At 41.9% G+C, this 23,216-nt stretch overlaps 1 protein-coding gene across 1 annotated transcript in view; it reads right to left on the bottom strand.

Annotated features, from left to right (window-relative positions):
• The window catches only part of LOC149259069 (endoribonuclease Dicer homolog 3a-like), a 395,016-nt gene that overhangs the window by 341,076 nt on the left and 30,724 nt on the right, over positions 1–23,216 (bottom strand). Inside the window, 3 exon segments of the mRNA XM_089417273.1 lie at positions 5,629–5,698; positions 5,835–5,908; positions 5,911–5,968. Coding sequence (XP_089273399.1) covers positions 5,629–5,698; positions 5,835–5,908; positions 5,911–5,968 — 202 coding nt within the window.

Here is a 23,216-nt window from a genome sequence, read left to right as displayed (position 1 = left end):
TTGTCGTATCCTGAAGATTTTTTATTTTGTCAGCCTGATTTTTAATATCGTCAGCCTACCTCTCAAGCTTGATATGGAATTCATCTAATCTTTTACTGATCTCATCGTGGTCGTTATTTATCTTATGCTCCGCGTCCAACAATTTTTTTTGGAAATCCGCCATTGTCATTGTTGACATTGAGCGAGTTTGTGGGTGCGTGCATTTATCTGCCAACTTAAATAATTTATTTTTTTATTTAAATAATTAAATTTAATTAATTAATTTAATTATATGACATAAGTTTTTTTTTAATTAATTAAATTAACTTTTATATATATAACTTTTAATTAATTAAAATAAATTTAATTAATTAAATTATATATATTATATATAATATATAATATAATTATGTATATATGTTATATATATTATATATTTCACGTTATATATATAAATAAATGTATATATATATATATATATTTGAATATATATATTTTACGTTATAGATAATTTTATATGTCTACTGTCACGTCTGTTGGTGGGGGGGTCACCCCCCGTTGACCGTTCCAAAAAACCTTAAGCGGAAATCACCGAAGTACTGGGGTTGAACGGGGTTGTATGCGCAGAGGACAGCATACAAGCGACGAGGTGTTGCGGACGGATGGATACCCAGCAGCTGGAAGCAGCAGATAGCTGATGAACGCGGTGCAGCAAGCACACCTGCATCCGAGGCAGCGGCACGACAGTGTATATGGATGCGGATAGGGCAAAACAAAGCTGGCAGTCGGATGGCAACAGCGAAGTGGATGGGGTGACAGTTTGTGTAGAGGAATAGACGCTAACGGTGGTTGTGGATAGGTTTGGAGAGCTGGATATGTGAATTCGATGGAAGTCGATGCGGTCAGTAGGTAAGGAAACCGATGGCAGCAGATCAATATAGCTTAAGGAGCGAATGCGCTTTGATACCAATGAAGTGAAAACTTCTTGATAAACAGAAATATATGTATAAATGTCTTATTAAAAATGAATTGACAGATGATGATTGTTACATTGAGGTTTTCCTGGCTTATATATCGCCATGGGCACCCTTTGGGGAAAGGGCGTGATCTTATGATCGTGCCCTTTCGTCTAATTAAACCTAAAATTAACTAATTTTTACATAACAATCAAGCCTAATGGACCCTCTCAGAACTTTGAATATGGTGGTTTGTCTCAACCCAAAGCTGATGTGAGCAAATTTGAATTGGGCTACGAGAATCTTGAGGCTAGAATTTAGTGTTTACGAGTATACTCAGGTCTAATAATAAAGCCATCATTCAATTGCATCAAGTGTTCAAAACAAAAGGCATCTTAGCATTGAGGTCCTTGGGACAGGCAATACATGCAACCTATATGCACTTTGTTTTGGAGGGTAGGTGTTGACCAGGAACATCAAATAAAACCGAAATTAGGGGAGGTTATCAACGCAAGTACCCACAAACTAGAGAAGCAAAGAGGTATCAAAGAACAAACATTGTTGCCATTAAAGGGGACGTATGTTCATGCAAAGGAAATCTCCTCAAAGGAGAAAGGTGCTAAGAAGCGATACCACAAACATTCGAAAGCTATTACGGATCATAACATGTGGACAAAGGAGAATCTAGATTCTCTCAATGTTAGCTTGGTCAATGCACAACAAAGTAGTTCATGACTCCCTGGCCCTCAAAACCATAAAGGGCAATGAATTCAATGATAGTGGCAAAGAGGTGCACCTTAGATGAGATATCCTGGAAGTAAAGATGATAGCATGGCCACAAAACCTACCCATTGCATAAATAAGGCTAAAAAGCATGCCTTAAACCTCAAATGCAACCATGAGGATTGAACCCCAATGTAAATGTAGATTATCAGAATCTCAATTCCCTCCCTCAATAGTGGAACTCGTAAATAGAGAGAGCATTCTTTGAATCATCAAAGATCATAACATTAGTTTTACGAGGTTGGATGTCAATTTGTGAAAGATTACAAAATCTAGAGAGTGCATCAATTTGTCTCTATAGCCCCTCGGGTGAGGAGACTAAGAGGATCACATCATCTGCAAAGAGGAGCAAGGAGTTCAAAACATGGTCAAGGAGACTGTTGGCTATAATAGCCATTCATGACACAAGGGGCATAGATAATTGTATGTGATAAACCCCCTACAGGGAAACTAAATTAAATAAACACTCTCGTTTGAGTTCGTATTCTCCAATTGGTCACTATATAACTGATAAGTCACATTAAAAGGAAGTAGATACTGTTATATCCTACACATCATGCTCTCATCCCCTGGAGACCGAGCAATTATGAAGAAAAACCAATCAAAGTCAAAGGCCATATGAAGAAGGATGGAAAAACAAAGGTTGGGATAACTCATGTACCACGTTTTGCTCCCTCCTACACAAATATACCCAAGTGTAGGCTTCCCTCATTATAGCTACCCTTGTACCATGACATGTGGCCTGGATCCTTCCTCCGATCCCCATTTTGTTCCATCACTATATCACATGCCACCCACCCATTGATGGATGTACCATGGACATGTCACCCCCTTTAAAGGTTGCAACCACTTGATAGGGTCCTTGGTTAACCCCCTTATTGAGCTTGGATACACATATACATGCCAAAGTCCACTATGGAAGGGCATGCCACCATGAATTTCCCACTTGATTCCATGATTTGTAAGCTCTTTTACTTGATTACTCTAATTATTTATTGAATTGGAGTGTAAGGGGGCGCATTGGATCTTATTCAGGATTGCAGGTGGGTCTCCATTTCAAATTTGGTCTCCTATATGGGGTCCAAGCCCTTCAGAGGGCCACATTCGCACTTGTAGGGTGAGCATTGAGAGCCATGGTCCTCCACCATAGCAAACAGCACTTCGTGTATCCCTAGCACCATTCAGTGATTTCTCGTGTTCCACCTTTTGGATGAGGATGATGCACCTAGTTCACCATGCCCAGTCTGCTCCACACTTGCACCATACACTTGGCAGATGTTTTAGGGCCCAGATGAGGATGTGTCTCACTACAGGAGACAAAAGGAGGGCTTGTGTCATCATCCTATCCCTTACAGATAGTTTACAAGCATTATCAATCCACTTGGAGACCCATGAGGATGTCATTGTGCCCCCACACCCACTTGGAGCACCACATGTGACTTGCTCGGAAAACAAGGGGCCAACCCCTTGTCCACTATGTTTGGAACCTTTTCACTCAACTTGGCACATTTGGACTCCATTAGGCCTCCTCAATGGCCCAACGACTCATCATATTCATCATTTTTCCCTCTTGAGAGGTTGTTAATTGTATTGTTCAACTATCTTGGTGGGCTTGTCACCAAGTCATGTCATAATTATGTATTATTTTATTATCTGGGGCTAAATTAGGCCAATTAGGCAAATTGAATCCCCTCTAGAAGATATAAATTGGTGAGAGGCTCATTCATTCCTCTCATCATCACTTGGATTGGATTAGTATCTCTTGAGAGACTTTCGCACTTTTCGTTGGGATAAGTTTTTTGGAGTTTCTTGATGCACTATGATGTTTGGATTTTCGCTATTGTCTTTGGAGCTTCTTTCTAATGCAAAGTTGATGAATGGATATACTCTCTCTCTCATGTAAGTGAACCTTTAATGTTATTCTTGTTATCTTACTTGTCAAATGCATGTATATTGTTATCATTATTCTTGTATGGGTTAATGTAATGCGAAAATCTTTTGGGACCTTGAATAAGTGATTTAAAGCATGTGTTGCTCTTTGAGGGATTGGGTGAATGTTCCCAGAGGAAACTCCTAGGTTGAAAGACCTCGAAACTTCATCTCTTTGGAAACTTTGAAGTATGAATCTCTAATTACCTAGTTCTTGCCCTTGAATAGGCTAGCGAAGGTTAATTAGGGCTCCTTAGCTCACAAAATTCCTTGATCTAAGTGTATCTTGACTCCATTAAGCCCCCTAAGCAAGGCATTGGTCCTCGCATCCTCTTAGTGATCAAATTTATCTTTCTTTTCTTCATCCTTCCCAATTCTAGGCCTAACCCTAGAGGGTCACCTAGGGCATCAAGCGAAATCATTTGCAGCCATCCAAACACCTTGAAAATTGGTCCACAACTGCGTTGGAGTCTTCTCAAGGGGTCCTCAAAGCTTGAGCACAATTCGACCTTAGAATCTTGAGATATATCAAGCCCTAGCTATAAGACCATCTCTCTCCCTAGTTGACTTCAGTTAGTATCCTCACTTGGATCAATGCATTCAAATCTCAAAAGAAAACTTGTCCTTTAATCATATTCTCTCCCCTAATTAGGTCAAGTCCCTCCTTGGTTGATCGACTCCATACCCTTGACCTAGTTTGGGTCTACTTGGGTTCTTTGTGCTCCCACAACTCTACAACTCAAATTCCACAAAGATTACATAGAATCCATTTCTTCACAAGGATCCTTAGACTTAGGAAGCTTCTTGACAAAGGGTATTCCCAAAACCTAGGCTTAAGTATCATCTTGGCCCTTCCTAGAGAGCCTATCACCTTGCTTCTTAGGCAAGCAAGCCATATAGTTGAGTCTCTCTTGTGAATAGGTTCTGGGAATCACCCCATATCTTATCTTTGATCCATCTATTCTTGTGATTCCTCTCATACCGGGAATCCTCCCATTGGTGAAAGTCTGTAAAGAGCAAGGAGTCTTAGCTGAGGTGATAGTGGGCTATCACCCTGTTGTTGCCCCTTCTAGTAGTTGCTCTATATGATCCCCTCCTTGGACCCTTGCTAGTTTGAACAGTAACAAGGCCTACTAGACTTTGCGACAACAATGACACTCTCATTATTGCATATTGTCTGGGTCACCTAGTGAGCCTTTGCACTTAGGTGCTACATTTTGTTGTGATAAGTACCTAACAATAAGGCTCTAATACCAAATGTTATGAACACGATACCAAAAATAAAAGATACTCCCACTCAAAAATAACAAGGACACAACTATGCAAGTATGACAAGACAAGTATTGGAATTGTACTATTGCACACTCGTTTGTATTATTATATATAGAGTACAAAATTGTGAGGAGAGTGATCAAAGTTGATGAAGTCTCCAATAAAACACAATAAAGTGGGTGAGTAATCAATGTAGAATAAGTAACTCAAACAAGAGAAAGATAAAATATAAAGTATACTGAAGTACAAAATAGAAAAGTAGAAATATAATGCATGTTTAATAGACTAACTTTCTTCAGCTATACCAAAAAGCCCCAAATTGTGACATCGACAAAGAAAATTATAACCCACATTCAAACTTTGAAGACAAGATTGAACAATAGAGTGGAAGAACACACATGAACATGAAAATAGTGAAAGCTAGTCTCACAATTACCTTGATTAAGCAAAAACCAAAACGTTACACTATACATAGAAATGGAAGATCATTTTTATGTTTTCTACATGTAGTGGCATAAATATTAAAATAGATCTTTTTCCACTCATCTAACTTTTATGCCATTTCCAAACACATAAGATTCCAAACAAATTTTATTTTCATGTAGTGAATGTCATGTTTTAGAATTTTATGTTAGTGAAATTATGCGACGTTACAAAAAAATTAGAAACGAATTTGTCATTCCACAGTATATTGGAAGAGCATACTCACCCTTTCTTATGACAGGTGACGCAGTCATTCCAAATATTTTTGGCTTGACTTTAGATGTGTGATAATGCTCCTACATCATCAAATGCCATGAAAAACAAAGTATTAAATCATAACAACCTTTTTGACAGCAATACTAATATTCTTAAAATACTGCAACTTAAGACTAAAAACACATGTACAACCACCAACAAAAGTTTTGCACTCACATTCATGATTTTGGCATAGGGATGATGCCCCTGTGCATGATGACACTCATCAAAGATCATCAACTTGACCATTTTAGTTTTAAAAAACCATGCCTCAAGGCATCCAATAAGATCTGAGGAGTCATTACAAGCACCTGCAACATCATTTACAAAATCATTGAAGATATATACAGTTACACAATTTCTTACCAAAAGCAGGCAAAATAAAATAACAAGTCAAACATATAAAACTTACAAGTTATACTACATGTTTTCAAGATGCAAACAATGATAGATAATAAGACATCCTGAAAATGCCAGGTAGATGCCACAGTCCTAATATATACACCCTTCAAGGTTATGAAAAAAGCAAACAATAGTTATGTATCAGTCAACGCCCTTTGTCATAATACCAGCGTTCAATGTTGAACATGAGATCCAATGACTCAGTAAAGTAACCACAAATAAATTCAGGCAGCTTACATCTGGCCTTGGCACAATGATAGAAAATAAGACATCTTGTGAAAGACAGACACTGGCAGATATGCCACAATCTTAACACACGCTTCAAGATTAGGAAACAAGCAAACAATAGTTGTTAAAAATGACAACAATTTAATGATTGTTAAAAATGTAATTAACTTACTAAATTTGGTCTTACCGTTCAAACAGTGGCGTAACCATAGGGAGTTATGTAATAGAGTCTTCGTATTAGAAATGATGTTGCCCAAGAGGCTTGATGTAATGTTGGAGAGTCATTCTTTGGTGTAATAAGAATTCCAATCCCTTGCCCCGTGGAGGTTTCCTTGACACAATGTCAGGGTTTTACCACATAAATTCCCTGTGTTTTCTTGTGTGATTCAGTTTCTCATTTGTGTGCATTTTTCTTTCTTATTTACATAATTAACAGGCTCAAAATACAAACAAGCCATATTAGAGCGAGGTTGTGAGGGTTGTGAGGTAAATTAAAGTCTATAATGATGTCTACTTACAGAGCCACTACAGAAAATCTATTGAAGACACCGAAAGTCAAAGAGGAGTCGTAGAGGCCAAGTCAGCCCTGTTACCCACCACCTGTGCGTAGCATGCAAAGGAGAAAACTTTCTCCTAGATGGTCCGCAGTTGGCAGCTAGCAGCACTTTGCAACCGCCAGATTGCTTGATGTGCCATTATCTCTGCCGCCTGGGCCAGCCATGTGGTCCCTCGACCATCTATTATGATTGTATGTTTGAAGGTGGGCCTCCCGACCCCGAAGGTATGGATTTTCAATGGTATAGTTGAGTAATTTTGGTTACTTATCATGGACACTTTTGGGCATGGATTGGTGGGGGGATTCAGCAGAAAGAGTGGGCTAGGTCTATACTCTTGTCTTCTCTACCCAATTTGTTGGTTAGCCTTGTATCCTAATACCGTGGGATCACCTTTATTGGCCATTAGCTTTAGGGTTGGCACTACATGAAAAATCCTCCGCAAGTCCTACTGTCGAACACCATATACATCATTTCCTATGCTCATTTTAGCACCATTCATTTCTTTTCCCATCCAAGTCCACATAGGGTTAACATCCCCCTCCCCTTGTTCACCTCTTCGGTCAAGGCTTGGAAAGATGCCCTAGAGGTTGATGCAGCTAAAAAAGAAAAGAAAGAGCATAATTTGGCCACTCTCAACAGGGAATGTACCACAAAATGCAAAATATGGTCGAACATACAAATTTAGCACGTGGGCAAAAGCCAAACGTGAGCTCTACCCCTCATTCATGGTTATCACCCTAGTTCCTATGAGCCCTAGATGAGCCCTCTTTACATCAAAGAACCCGTGATTGTCCCAACCCCTAGTGGATAATGAACTACCCCACCTTAAAACGGGTTATCCACTATTATATCCTATGCATCATCCACTCATCCCCTGGAGCCCTAAGCAATTATGAAGAAAAATCAATCAAAGGCAAAAGGCATATTAAGAAGAATGAAAAAACAAAGGTCGGGGTAACTCATGTAACACAATTTGCTCCTTCCTACACTCATATACCAAAGAGTGGACTTCCCGCATCATAGCTACCCTTGTACCATGACATGTGGCCTGAAGCATTCCCCTGAACCCCAGTTCGCTCTGTTACTATATCACATGCCACCTACCACTTGATATATGTACCATGGACATGTCACCCCCTTTAAAGGTTGAAACCACCTAATAAGGTCCTTGGTTAAACCCCTTATTGAGCTTGGAGACACTTATACATGCCAAAACCCATAATGGAAGGGCATGCCACCATGAAGTGCCCTATTGATTCCATGATTTGTAAGCTCTTTTACTTGATTATTCTAATGATTCGTTGTATTGGAGGGAAAGGGAATGCATTGGATCTTATGAAGGATTGTAGGTGGGTCTGAACTTAGGGTTTGGTCTCCTTATGCGGGGTCCAAGCCCGATCACATGGGCACTTGTAGGGTGAACGTTGAGAGTCATGGGCCTCCACCATAGTAGAGAGTACTTCATGTCCCCAACACCATTCAATGATTGCTCGTGTCCACCTTTTGGATGAGGATGATGCACCTGGATCACGATGCCCAGCCAGCTTCACACTTGTACCACACACTTGGTAGGGATTCCAAGGTCCAAATGAGGATGTGTCTCACTGCAGGAGACAAAGGGAGGGCTTATGTCATCATCCCAGCTGTTACAAATGGTTTACAAACATTATCGATCCACTTGGAGACCCATGAGGATATCATATTACCTCCACACCCACTTGAGGCACCACATATGACTTGCTTGTATATCAAGGGGCCAACCCTTTATTCACTATGTTTGGAGTCCATTCTCTCACCATGTGACATGTTGGACTCCATTAGGACTTCTCAGTGGCCCAACGACTCATTAATTGATCATTTTACCCTCTTGAGAGGCTTATTTTTATGTTATTGAGCTACCTTGGTGGGTTGGTCAGCGAGAGATGTTATTATTGCACATTATTTTATTATTTGGGGCTAAATAAGACAAATTAGGCTAATTGAATCCCCTATTGGATTGTATATAAATGAGAGGATGATTCATTTCTCTCGTCATCACTTGGATTGGATTAATATCTCTTGAGATATTTTCGCACTTTTTGCTGGAGTAAAGTTTTTGGAGTTTCTTGATGCACTATGATGTTTGGATTTTCACTATTATCTTTGGAGCTTGTTTCTAATGCAAAGTTAATGAATGGATATACTCTGTCTCTCTCTGTAAGTGAAATTTTAATATTATTTGTGTTATCTTACTTGTCAAATGCATGTATATTGTTATCATTATTCTTGTATAGGTTAATGTAAAGCAAAATTCTTCTGAGACATTGAATAAGTGATTTAATACATGTGTTGCTCTTTGAGGGATTGGGTGAATGTTCCTAGAGGCACCTCTTATGTTGAAAGACCTCGAAATTTCATCTCTTTGGCAAGTTTGAAGTATAAATCTCTAATTACCAAGTTATTTCCCTTGAATAGGCTAGAAAAGGTTAATTAGGGCTCCTTAGCTCACGAAAGTTTCTCTATCTAGGTGTATCTTGACTCCATTAAGCCCCCTAAGCAAGGCATTGATCATCACATTCTCTTGGTGGTCAAATTTATCTTTCTTTTCTTCACTTTTCAAAATTCTAGAGGTCACCTACGGCATCAAGCGAAATTTGTTATATCCATCCAAACACCTTGAATTTTGGTCCACTGCTACGTTAGGGTTTTCTCAAGAGGTATTCAAAGTTTGAGGCAAATCCGATGGTGGAATCCCAAGATATAGCAAGCCCTAGCATCAAGACCATTCATTTCCCTAGGTTGATTTTGGGTTAGTGTCCTCAATTGGGTCATTGCATTTGTATTTCAAAGAAAATTAGTCCTTTGCTCCTATTCTCCTCCCTAGTGAAGTCAAGCCCCTCAATTGGTGATCAACTCCATACCCTTGACCTAGCTTGGGTACTTCTTTGTGGTCCCGCAACTTTATAACTCAAATTTCAGAATGATTACATAGAAGCCATTCCTCCACAAAGATTCTTAAGTCTAGGAAACTTATTATCAAGAGATATCCTCCAAACCTAGGCTTAAGTGTCCTCTTAGCCCTTCCCAGAGAGCCCGTCACCGTGCTTCTCAAGTGAGTAAGCCATTTATTTGAGCCTCTCTTGTGAATAAGCTTTAGGAATCACTCCTTATCCGATCATTGATCTATTCATCATTGTGATTCCTTTTACACTGGGTCTCCTCCCATCAGTGAAAGTTTGTAAAGAGCAAGGAGCCTTAGCTGAGGTGATAGTGGGCCATCGCTCAATTGTTGCCCTTTGACCTAGTAGTTTCTTTATAGGATCCCCTCCTAGGACCCTTGTTAGTTTGAGCGGTAACAGGGCCCATGAGGTCTAGTTGTTATAAATAAAAAAAATTTAGCTATGTGCAACCACAAAGCCATCATTTTCTTGCATCATCAAAATACAAAGCCGTTCATTGGAGTCTAGCTATCACACCCAGAAAAGGCCTAAGTTGCATATGAATAAGTAGAGAAATTTTTGAGCAACAGAGAATAAAAAAGGACTCGTCTTTTTGTTTCGTTAAGCTGTCATTGAAGCTTGCAATGGAGCAACCGACGCTAAGAAGGCAAGATACTCACATTCCTGAGTTGGTAAACTCGTGGGCAATTGTTGAGGATTCTAAAGCCAGTGACCCATAAAGAATACGCAAACCCCATATGTTGGCTAAAGTCGGCGGAAGAAAAAAGAAAATTGAGAGCCACAGAGGGCCACCAAACAAAGAGGAGCAATCGAATGCACAAAACAAGAAGAGCCTCAGAACTATTGAGCAGCTAACTGTGAATCATGAGTATTTTTTTTTAAATAGTCTTCAGAGATTTATTTCTGGAAATTGTCATTAAAGAATTAATTTATCAGTGAACAAGAAAATAAGTAGGGTTTCTGAAGACTGTTTGAAGATTTTTTGTAAAGGAGTTTGTTTGGTTTCATTATGTCAAAGGGAGTGGGTTTTTTGTTTCTTTTGTCTGAAGAAATAGAAAACAAGATTGGTTATTCTAAAAAAGAGAATCAAAATTTTGTAAGAAAGAAACCCTTAATTAAAATTTAAAGTAGAAAAGAAAGGATAAACCCTAGTTGAAAGAAAAAAGGAAAAACTAGTAGCCGAATTTTTGAAAGAACCCAGTCATTAATAACAGATTTTTTTGAAAGAGCCCATGTAGGAAGAAATGGCCAAAATGACTAATGCTAAGTTTGAGGTGGAGAAGTTCACCGGTAAGAACAATTTTGCATTGTGGAAACTAAAAGTATAGGATTTGTTGGTGCAACAAGGGTTGCACAAAGCATTAGATGGGATTACAAAGAAACCTGTTGGCATGACATATTTGGAGTGGGAGGACTTGGTGTTGATTTGGGGTAGCATCAAATGAACTTCAGCCACGCAATTTGGTGGAGAGGTTGGGGCACATGAGATCTCCAATACCTAGAAAGGGTTTGGGCAGATTCTAAACAGATCAGGAGATATTAAAATAATTACTATTTTTAATGGAGTCGACTTAGGGAAAATAAAATATTAATGTGTATTAATATGAATCTGTGTTAGAATGGTCCAAAAGACATGGATCAAGCCAAATCTAATCTTAGTCATTGATTAGGGACTTAATCTCAACAGTTGAGATGTCAACCGAAAAAGTATAAGAGGAGGCTTGAGGGTCACTTGGAAAACACACTTGATGATCAATCATTTTATTCTCTAGAGCAGGGTTTGCTAAGAGAGATAGAATCAGTGATTAGGAGAGCAGCTGAGAGGCATTGAGTATAGAGAAACAGAGAATGCAAAGAGTGTGTCGGGAGAGCAGTGCAGCAACCAAGGAGGGTGACGCAAAGCCAGCAAGGGCTCACGCAGTGATCTGATAATCACCCTTGAGTGACCTCAATTAGTTAATTAATGAATGAAGGTATTACAGACTCATGTCCTGGTGTGTGTCTGTGTCATTTTAGGCAACGGATCGATCATATTGCAAAATACACAGACACTGGAAATGGAAAACAGCAGAGAAACACAGTAAGAAAATACAAGAACACAACAATTAATAAGGAGTTCACTCTATCCTCCAGGGCTACGTCTCGGGTCCAGCTTTCAATGGTGGCCTTCTTTTATTGTGTCTTTAAAGCAAAGAATTACAATGAGGAGCTCAAATTGAGTTTCTTGAAATAAAACAATGTTTGGTAGGGTAGTTCTTGGATCCCCCAAGCCACTAGAGTGCACAGACCCTTTTCCTTACCACTTCTTGACCTTTCTGGTCTTTAATGGAAGGAGCCCAATGTGGTGCTCAATTCCTGACAGATCCCCTCAAGGATTGCTTGAACCTCTCAAGCTTTTTGCCTGCTCGATGCTGCCTTAGGTCAGCTCGGCTCTCTGTCTTTCTGCTTCTTGCTTCACTGTCTTTTCTTTTCTCTGTCTTCGTCTTCTTCCCTCTAGTTCTTCCTCTCTGTGTCATCTGTTCTCTATCTCTATTCATGGCTTTAAAGCCAATCGACCTCATGACTGTTTGATTCCTCTTCTTCCTCCGTCGGGTCGTCTGTTGCTGCTCGCTTGGAGTTCCCTGTCTCGGCGGCACCATCAACGGCTCACAGAGAGTGGCCACTTGTCCTCTTGCAAACTGCGCCAGCGTTCCCTCATCGGTTCGGTTTTTCGGTTACATCGTGGAATGAGTCATCCGCCAACTCGGCGGTCAAATCAGACGTCAAAATTCTTTCTGCCACAGCTAAATCCCCTGTCAAATCCGATCCTTTCATCGGGCGCGTTCTCAGCCGTTAGATCTGGAGCCCCCAGATCCAACGCCATGCGCTCATTTCGCGCGGTTGACTTGCTCGACTATTAGCGTGCAATGAGCGATGGTTTTCTCTCTCCTCCGCTTACGACGCGTCAGACGCTGAATGGAATTGCCAGGTTTCAGCCAAATCCGCTTACCGCCCAAGGGTGCCCCCGATATACTGTCCGTTTTGGAGCGCAGGTCCCGCCTTTAGCCTTTAGCGCTTTCCCCACGGTTTTCCCGGCTTCCATGCGACCGAGTACTTCGGGGCCTTTCCTTCTCGAGGGGTTTTGCCCAGCGTGCTAATCGCGCATCAGAAACAGCCTCCTTTTCCCAATCCGGGCTTCCCAAGTGCCAGTTTGGCCTCCTACGCAGTCTCCATGGGCCTCAATCAGTGCACTTTGACCGAGGTCCTTTTCGTTCCTCGCTGGCTGCCAACTGCGACTGTTCAGAAGTCTTTCTGATCGCTCTGTGCTCTTGAATTCGAAGTTTTGTCCTGATTTGATACAGTCATGGTGCTTTGATTATCTTCATGGATCCAATTCGAATCACGGCCTTCCCACTAAAAAAGCTTTTGGACCACCAAAAGTTGGTTTTCAAGCATCGACTAAGTGAGGGTACTATTGTCTCACTTGTCCAATCTCGATCCACTTTGCATTCGGGGCCTTTCCTTCTCGAGGGGTTTTGCCCAGCGTGCTAATCGCGCATCAGAAACAGCCTCCTTTTCCCAATCCGGGCTTCCCAAGTGCCAGTTTGGCCTCCTACGCAGTCTCCATGGGCCTCAGTCAGCGCACTTTGACCGAGGTCCTTTTCGTTCCTCGCTGGCTGCCAACTGCGACTGTTCAGAAGTCTTTCTAATCGCTCTGTGCTCTTGAATTCGAAGTTTTGTCCTGATTTGATACAGTCATGGTGCTTTGATTATCTTCATGGATCCAATTCGAATCACGGCCTTCCCACTAAAAAAGCTTTTGGACCACCAAAAGTTGGTTTTCAAGCATCGACTAAGTGAGGGTACTATTGTCTCACTTGTCCAATCTCGATCCACTTTGCATTGCTCGGCTTTGAACCCTTCAGCCCTACTCTGAGGTACTCAACATCTCCCCTGTGCGTCGTCCTCACTTTCCTGTCCAGAACCATGTCTTCTTGCAATTCATTAAGATATTCAGGTAGTAGGTCATCAATAGAAGGCAATTGACTCTGCTCTTCGGGATCCTCAATTAGAGAGGGTTAAAACAATCTCAAGCAATCTGCATTTACGACTGAGTAGATGTGCATGTAAGCTGGTAGATCAAGGCGAAAAGCATTTTCACCAATCTTCTCAAGTATTTTGAAAGGTCCATACCTGATAGGGTTTAGCATTTTACCTTCACCTTGCATCATGTCCTTGCTGATATACAGCCATACCTGGTCACCAACTTGGAAACTATGCTCCATCAGATGCTTGTCATGCCTTGCCTTGTATTTGGCTTGGCTCTCTTCCAGTTGTTCCTGCACTGCTTGGTGGATCTCCTAGATTTGTTCAATGAACCTAGTTGCCCTGTCCACATCACTGTGTCCATCAACTATGGTATCTTTACCAAAGACAAAATCCAAAGGAGACCTTGGTGTTAAACCAAAATAGGTCTCAAAAGGAGATCTTTGTGTAGAAGAATGTTTTGCTCTGTTGTAAGCATGCTGCACATAACACAAATGTTCGTCCCAAACCTTAGGATGTTTGCTACAATATCGTCTGAGTAATTGGATCACTGTCCTGTTAACTACTTCTGTCTGGCCATCAGTTTGTGGATGAAAAGCTATGCTTTTCTTCAGTTTGGTGTCCATCAATTCCCACAGACTTGACCAAAACTTCCCCACAAATCGAGTGTCTCGATCAGATACAATGGAAGTGTGTAATCCAAAATGAACCCATACATGTTCAAAGAACAGTTTTGCAATTTGTTCAGTTGTAATCTGCGTATTACAAGGTATCAAAATACACATTTCGTTGAACCTATCCACAACAACATATAGATAATCATGACCTTTCCTAGATTTAGGCAGTCTTCCAACAAAATCCATGGAAACACTTTCCCAAGGGTGAGAAGGAACTGGCAATGGAGTGTACAAGCCTAGTTTTCTGTTGCTGGGCTTGCTTTTAGCACACATAGTACACCCTCTTACATATCTAGAAACTGTCTCATTCATTTTTGGCCAATAACAAAATCTTTGCAGCTGTGCAACTGTTTTACTTACCCCAAAGTGACCTGATATCAGATAAATGTGTGCTTCTCTAATTACCTTTACTCTCTCAGTTTGTGGAATGCATAACTTCCCACAATGGTATAAGAGTCAGTCTTTTACATGATAATCCAATTCTTCTACTCGTTTGCCTTGACTTAAAGTTGCATGTACATCTTTGAAATCTATATCTTGAGCATATTGTGCAATGTAGCTTTCATGTAGCACAGAATTATGCTTAAGTACAGTAGATGCATTTATAATGGGTCTAGATAACATGTCTGCAACTTTATTATGTATGCCCTTTTTATATCTGATGACTAAATGAAACTGTTGTAGAAAACCCATCCATCTATAGTGTCTTGATTGCTGCAACTTAGTCTGGGAGTGTAGATATTGAAGTGGTTGATGATCAGTATGTATTACTGTCTCTTTGCCCATTAAGTAATGTTTCCACTTTTTCACACTCTGAACTAATGCATACAATTCTTTATCATATGTAGGATAGTTAACTACTGCAGGATTAAAAGTCCCAGAATGATAACATATGGGTTTACCGTGCTATGCCAACACTGCTCCCATGGCATAGTCACTGGCATCTGTTTGGATCTCAAATGGTCTTTGCAGATCAGGCAATGCTAGTACTAGTGTTGTACTAATCTTTTCTTTCAAGGTGCCGAAGGCTTTCTGATGTTTGCCTCCCCACTGAAACACCTTGTTCAATCCTGTTAAAGCATGTAAGGGAGCTGCAATTGAGGAAAAGTTAGAAATGAACTCCCTCCAATACTGTGCTGCCCCTAAGAAGCTTCTCACTTCTGTAGTAGACTTGGGTTTAGGCCAGTTCACAATGACTACCACCTTAGAGGGATCTATCTTCAATTTACAACCCCCTATTATATGACCCAAATAATTCAAAGATGTTTTGCCAAATTCACATTTTGAGAGTTTAACATGAAGTTTTTCTCTTTTCAAAACATCTACTATCTATTTAACATGCTTTAAGTGTTCTTCCCACGTTTTACTAAAAATCAAAATGTCATCCAGATACACAATAACAAAATCATCAAGAAAATGTCGGAGTAAATCATTCATTAATCTCATGAAAGTAGCAAGAGCATTAGTTAAGCCAAAAGGTATCACCAGCCACTCATACAATCCCTGCTTTGTTTTGAAAGCAGTCTTCCATGCATCTTATTCTGCAACTCTGACCTGATGGTATCCACTGTGCAAGTCTAGCCTGGTGAAATAAACAGCTTCTTTCAATTGATCTAAAAAATCATCTATGCAAGGAAGGGGATAACGATTTTTTATTGTTATCTTATTAAGTGCTCGGTAATCAATGCACATTCTCTCGAGCCATCTTTCTTTCTCACCAAAACGATTGGTGACCCACATGGTGATGTGTTAGGCCTGATGAACCCCTTCTCGAGCAACTCCTGCACCTACTTCTTGATTTCAACATTCTCTAAAGCAGACAACCTGTACATTCCAATATTAGGCAATGGAGCATCTTGTTGCAAAATAATATCATGTACTATTTCCTTTTTTGGTGGCAGACCTTTAGGTTCTTGAAACAAGATATCATACTCTGAAACAACCTTTTCTAAATCAACTTGTTGTTTAGCATTACAACCCTCAAATATATTGGTTTTATCAGGTTTCTTTTCCTTTACAACCATCAGTAAGAATTGTTTGCACGAATTTATCATTCTTTTCATCTGCCCTGAGTTTATGAAAGTATAATTATTCTTGAGCTTATGAACTCTTACAAAGTATTCGATTCCATCTTTAACAAGTAGATACTTGTTCTCAACTCTATAGAAAATATCTTTTCTATCATACAAGTGAGGACTTCCTAAAACAATTCCACATATATCCAAAGGAATTATGTCTAACTCAACCTCATCTACAAATGCTGACCCAAAAGAAAACTTGAGTTTGCACTGTCTAGTCACTTGTAGTTGTGCTTTATCATTCAACCATCCTAATGGGTATGGTTTTTTGTGAGGTGTAGTTGTTAATCCCAATTTCTTTACAATTGCTTCAGAAATTAAATTTACTTAGGAGCCACTATCAAACAAAGTATCAATCTTTTGATGTTTGGAAATAACTCGAATATGGAAAAGCTCATTTCTTTTTCTCTCATTTTCTTCATCAGTAATAGATTGTGCAGAATTACTAGTAGATGCTTCAGAATTCTTAACTTTTCTACATGCGCTGCAATGGTTGTTTCATCTCCCGAGTATGACCCCAAATCTTCTTTGAATAGCTGCAGCAGTGTTCTTCTTCCTGCCCTCGAACTTCTTAGGTGTCAGCTCTAGATGCCGAATCCAACAATGCTCAACATTATGCCCATCCTTTTTACAGTGAGTGCATGAAGCTTTGCTTTTCTGTGCAGTGTTAGCCTTCCTTGCTTTCCACTTCTGCTTCCTTTTCTCCTTGCTCTTGCTTGCAGTGGGTTGGAATGATCCCCCAACTTCTGGATTTCCATTCTTTCCTCTAGCTTCTAGATGAGTAGCTTGTATAGATACCTCATCTATACTAGTGGGATTAAACATGAGAATGGTATGCCTCATGTAGCTGTGTAGACCACCAATGTACTTCAACAGAGTCTCTGGGAGTCTAATGAGATTCCTAGAATCAATGCTCTCTTTCTAAATTCTTGAGTGTACCCTTGCACACTTTGTCCTTTCAACTGTCGAAGAGTTTGCCAACTCATCATGACTTGTTGCATGTAGGCCAATGGATAGAACTGCTTTTTGATTGCAAACACAAATTCACTCCAGACAAAGATGGTCTTACCATGTCTTTTCATGTCAACTTGGGTCCTGCCTTCCCACCAAACCAAGGCAGTGCCTCCAAGGCGTAGGCTTGCCAGCTGAATCTTGCTCTTGTCTGAGTCGATGTTCTGCACTCTGCAATACACATCAATTTGTCTAATCCAATTATCCAACCTTTCTGCATTTAACTCTCCATCATATATAGGCAAATCAAATTTAACATCTAGTTTGATCAAAGATGTTTTCTTGTTATGTAAAGGGCTATTAGGAGTGTGAGAAAGCTTTCCTCTTTCCCTTTTCCTTTTGAATGGTCATGGAAATGTGATTCATCTTCTCCTTTGCCTGGTTTAGAGCCTGATGAATCTTCATCCTTGTGCTTTCTAAAGTCCTTATACATCTCTTCTACCATGGAATTTATGGCTAGGAAACTTTCTATGAATTGAGGGTCTGGCCCCATAAAACCTTCCTCTGACATTGTCTTCTGAGGATGGACTCTCCCAATTTCAGGATTAGTTTTGACCAACTCTCCTTCTCCTAATTTGAGCTTTGATCTAGTGAGCATTCACAGCTAAACCAACACAAGCTTGTCTAACCTCAACAGCCTAGAGCTCTGATACCACTTGATCTGAAAATCACGCTTGAGTGACCTCAGTTAGTTAATTAATGAATGAAGGTATTACAGAGTCATGTGCTGGCGTGTGTCTGTGTCATTTTAGGCAACGGATCGATCAGATTGCAAAATACACAGACACTGGAAATGGAAAACAGCAGAGAAACATAGTAAGCAAATACAAGAACACAACAATTAATAAGGAGTTCACCCTATCCTCCAGGGCTACATCTCTGATCTAGCTTTCAGTGGTGGCCTTCTTTTATTGTGTCTTTAAAGCAGAGAATAACAATGAGGAGCTCAAATTGAGTCTCCTGAAACAGAACAATGTTTGGTAGGGTGGTTCTTCAATCCCTCAAGCCACTAGAGTGCACAGACCCTTTTCCTTACCACTTCTTGACCTTTCTGGTCTTTAATGGAAGGAGCCCAATGTGGTGCTCAATTCCTGACAGATCCCCCAGGGATTGCTTGAACCTCTCAAGCTTTCTGCCTGCTCAATGCCGCCTTAGGTCAGCTCAGCTCTCTGTCTTTCTGCTTCTTGCTTCATTGTCTTTTCTTTTCTCTGTCTTTGTCTTCTTCCCTCTAGTTCTTCCTCTCAGTGTCCTCTCTCTATGTCCTCTGTTCTCTATCTTTGTTCATGGCTTTAAAGCCAATCGACCTCACGACTGTTCGATTCCTCTTCTTCCTCCGTCGAGTCGTCTGCTGCTGCTCGCTTGGAGTTCCCTATCTTGGCGTCACCATCAACGGCTCATAGGGAGTGGCCACTTGTCCTCTTGCGAACTGTGCCAACTTTCCCTCGTCAGTTCGGTTTTTCGATTACGTTGTGGAATGAGTCATCTGCCAACTCAGCGGTCAAATCGGACATCAAAATTCTTTCTACCGCAACTAAATCCCCTGTCAAATCTGGTTCTTTCATCGGGCACGTTCTCAGCCGTTAGATTTGGAGCCCCCAGATCCAACGCCATTCACTCATTTCGCGCAGTTGACTTGCTCGACCGTTAGCGTGCGATGAGCGGCGGTTTTCTCTCTCCTCCACCTGCCACGCGTCGGGCGTTGAATGGAATCACTAGGTTTCAACCAAATCCGCTTACCGCCCAAAGGTGCCGCCGATATACTGCCGGTTTTGGAGCGTGGGTCCCGCCTTTAGCCTTTAGCGCTTTCCCCACGGTTTTCCCGGCTTCCATGCGACCGAGCGCTTCAAGGTCTTTCCTTCTCGAGGCTTTTGCCCAGTGATGCGCAATTAGCACTAATCGCGCATCAGAAACAACCTCATTTTCCCGATCCGGGCTTCCCAAGTGCTAGTTTGGCCTCCTGCGCAGTCTCCATGGGCCTCAATCAACACGCTTTGACCGAGATCCTCATCGTTCCTCGCTGGCTGCCAACTGCCATGTTCGGTGTTCTTTCTGATCGCTTTGTGCTCTTGAATTCGAAGTTTTGTCCAGATTTGATACAATCATTGTGCTTTGATTATCTTCATGGATCCAATTCGGATCACGCAAGGCCATGCAGAGGCAGTCAAGTGCTACGCAAAGCACCAGAGGGGCCAGCGTAGTTGACGCAGAGGCTCCCAGAGCTGATGCATGGCCTCCTAACGCTGATGCGAGCCAAGAAAGGCTGACACAGGACCAGTGTGAGACAGAGAAGGGCTGATGTAGTCTAGATTGGGCAGACGCTAGGGTTACAGGAGCAGTTTTGTGCTGAAGAGCTGCTGAAAGGATTTTCCGAGGTTTCAGCCAAGAGATTTCTCTCAAACTGTGAGGCATAGCTGCTAAGGAAATTCCCTGTTGGGTAGGCCAGTTTCGGCACCCAAGTTGTACTCTGATATTGCTTAATAAGAAATCCCTCAGATAGTTGCACCGGTTTTCCCACATTGGGTTTTTACCGGGACATTGGTCCAAAAATAATGGTGTCATGTGGTGTGTTTGTTCTTGTTTCTTTTAGTTGTTGATCAATAATATGCTGAGCATGCACTGGTATTTATTTTCAGTATTTAATTTGTAAATAACTTGTTAAAGAGAAATAACAAGTAGGTAGGAATAAATCAGAAAAAGTGCATGAAGGGTTTCTAAGCTAAGTTAACTTAGAAACTTCAACATGGTATCAGAGCGTGATTGCAGATCACAGGAGGACTAAAAGACATCAGCCGAGGGAGCAATAGCAGCAGAAAACAGTTGTCTCGAGGTGAGAGAAGTTGTTTCTAGCAGCGCAGAAGCCAAGGAAGTATGACGCAGAGCCAACCAGAGCCACGCAGAAGAAACCGGGAACTGCGCAGAGCCTCTGAGAGGCTATCATTGCTGACGAGAGGGCCAGAGGGCTAACGCAGTGCATCCCAGGGCTGAAGTAGACCCATCTGGGGTGACGCAGAGCCATCGTGGGGCAGAGAGAGGCTGACACAGTTCACAGAGAGGCAATGGCAGTAGTCTAGAAGGCTGCAGAAATATTGCAGAGTGAAGCTGGTGAGGTATTGTAGTCAGAACAGTACCTAACAGAGCAAGGCCAGAGGAGTTGTTACCGAGGGTTTCTAGCCAAGGAACGTGGATCAATAGTGCAGTTGCACAAGACGATCAGAGTAGGGAACATCTCAACAAGCGGCAGAAGGATTTCCAGGAGGGAAATCAGGACTCAGAGGGAGTCCAGAAGAGAACTTCCAAACGGGAAGTAGAGACTCAGAGGAGTCGAACAGAGAAATTCCAGGAGGGAAGTAAAGGAGTGTCATGGCACTACATGGGGTAAGAGACTAGGATAGGATGGATGGAGCATTGAACTTCGCAGTCTGGAAGGCCAAAATCTTATCAGTGCTTGACAGGAATCGTGTCAAGAACTTTGCCTTCAAGGTTATAGTTGTCCCAGTCGACCCCAATGAAAATGAAAGGTACAAAGAGGCGATGGCGAAGACCAAGTGCATTATCCTTGACGGGGTCAAGGATCATGTAGTACCACATATAGCAGAGAAGGAAACGACAGTTGAGATGTGGGAGGCTCTCAAGAACCTGTACCAGCATACTTTTGTGCAGAGAAGAATGTTGCAAGAGAAGGAGATGAGGTCGTATTAGATGAAGAAGGGTCAATCAATTGACACCTTCCTCGAAGGACTGAATGAGATCCGAGACCAATTGATTGTTATAGGAGCGACAGTGGATTAGGAGCTTATGGTGAGGACAGCCCTGAATGTTGTCTCAGAAGATTGGGAAGTGTTTGTCCAGAGTATCCTAGGCAAAGGGACTCTCCTACCTTGGGACGAGATGTGGGCAGCTCTTTGCTAGGAAGAGATCAAACGACAGTCAAAGATAGGTAGCAGCAGCAAAGGGATCAAAGTTCAGCAGGAGGAGGAGGATGTGGCCCTAGCATATCAGGGAAAGCAGGAGAAGCGGAAGAAGAAAGATCTCTCCAATATCAAGTGCTTCCACTGTGGGGAGATGGGTCATTATGCGGCCCAGTGCCCAAGGAAGAAGGGTAAGGGAGAGTCTTTCAAGACTAAGGCAGCACCAGCACGGGAAGAGAAGGAAGTTTTGACAAACAATGACTATGCCATGAGTGCACACGCACCACTTGAGCGGAAGTGGGGAGACATCAAGCTATACACAGGTAGACTACAGGTGATGAGGGGCAAGATTCTCAAGGTACCCAGCCTCTTGGATTAGACCTTGCTACGAGAGCCCCAATGAGGAGTAGCAAGACTGGCTGAGTGGGTAGAGAGGACGCAGATGGAGCGGTAGAGAGAGCTATAGTGCAGGAGTCCCAAGACAGCGCAGAGCTAGCAGGCTACAGCAGTGCGAGAGGCACAGGAGTGTTGCACCAATGCAGGAAGGCACAGAGAGGTGTGCAACGATGCGAGATGCAGGGAGTTGTTGCAGCAGCGCAGAGGTCAAAGAAAGGGAGCACTTGTCAGCGGCAGAGGGAGCTTCAGCATCAAAGGGTGTTTCTAGCCCAACAAGTAGGTTCGTTGGAAGATCAATTATTTATTTCTCAGTAACTGAGTTGTAGTGCATCAGTGGGCAGCATGATGAGAGGAGGTGCAGTGTGGATGCATTGCTGGGAGAAAGGACCAGTAATAGCACGGATGCAGAGGGAGTTGTCGTACAGATGCAGCAGTGGCAGTGGCAGAACCATGGGCAATGGTACAGGAGGTAGCAGTGTAGAGCATGTTAGGCAGGAAGGCCTAACATCAGCACAGGTACCGATGTCGAATGATCAGAGTAAAACTCAGTGAGGAGTATTGCTAGAGCACAGTCCTCGCTAAGAGGGAGTGTTGATTTGGGGTAGCATCGGATGTGCTCCAGCCACGCAATTGGTGGAGAGGCTGGGGCATATGAGATCTCCAGTACCCAGAAAGGGTTTGGGCAGATTCTAAACAATCAGGAAATATTAAAATATGAGTCCCTAAGTCTAAACTTAGGGAAAATAAAATATTAATGTGTATTAATATGAATCTGTGTTAGAATGGTCCAAAAGACATGGATCAAGCCAGATCTAATCTTAGCCGTTGATTAGGGACTTAATCTCGGTCGTTGAAATGTCAACAAGAAAAGTATAAGAGGAGGCTTGAGGGTCACTTGGAGAACACACCAGATGAACAGTTATTCTATTCTCTAGAGCGGGGTTTGCTAAAATAGATAGAATCAGTGATCGGGAGAGCAGCTGAGGGGAATTGTGTACAGAGAAACAGAGAAGGCAGAGAGTGTGCTAAGAGAGCAGCACAACAACCAAGGAGGGTGACGTAGAGCTAACAAGGGCTCACGTAGGGCCACGCAGAGGCAGTCAAGTGTTGTGAAAAACACCAGAGGGGCCAGCGCAGCTGACGCAGGGCCAGCATGAGACAGAGAGGGGCTGACACAGTCCAGAATGGGCAGACGCTGGGGTTGCAGGAGCAGTTTTGTGCTGAAGAGCTACCAGAAGGATTTTCTGAGGTTTCAGCCAGGATATTTCTCTCAAACTGTGAGGCATAGCTGCTAAGGAAATTCTCTGTTGGGTAGGCTAGTTTCGACACACAAATTG

Source organism: Pinus tabuliformis, chromosome 6 (genome assembly GCF_031772625.1).
Source record: "Pinus tabuliformis cultivar Carrire ecotype Pingquan chromosome 6, CPIR1, whole genome shotgun sequence".
NCBI classification, from domain to species: Eukaryota; Viridiplantae; Streptophyta; class Pinopsida; order Pinales; family Pinaceae; genus Pinus; species Pinus tabuliformis.
This window is presented reverse-complemented; position numbering and strand designations above follow the sequence as displayed.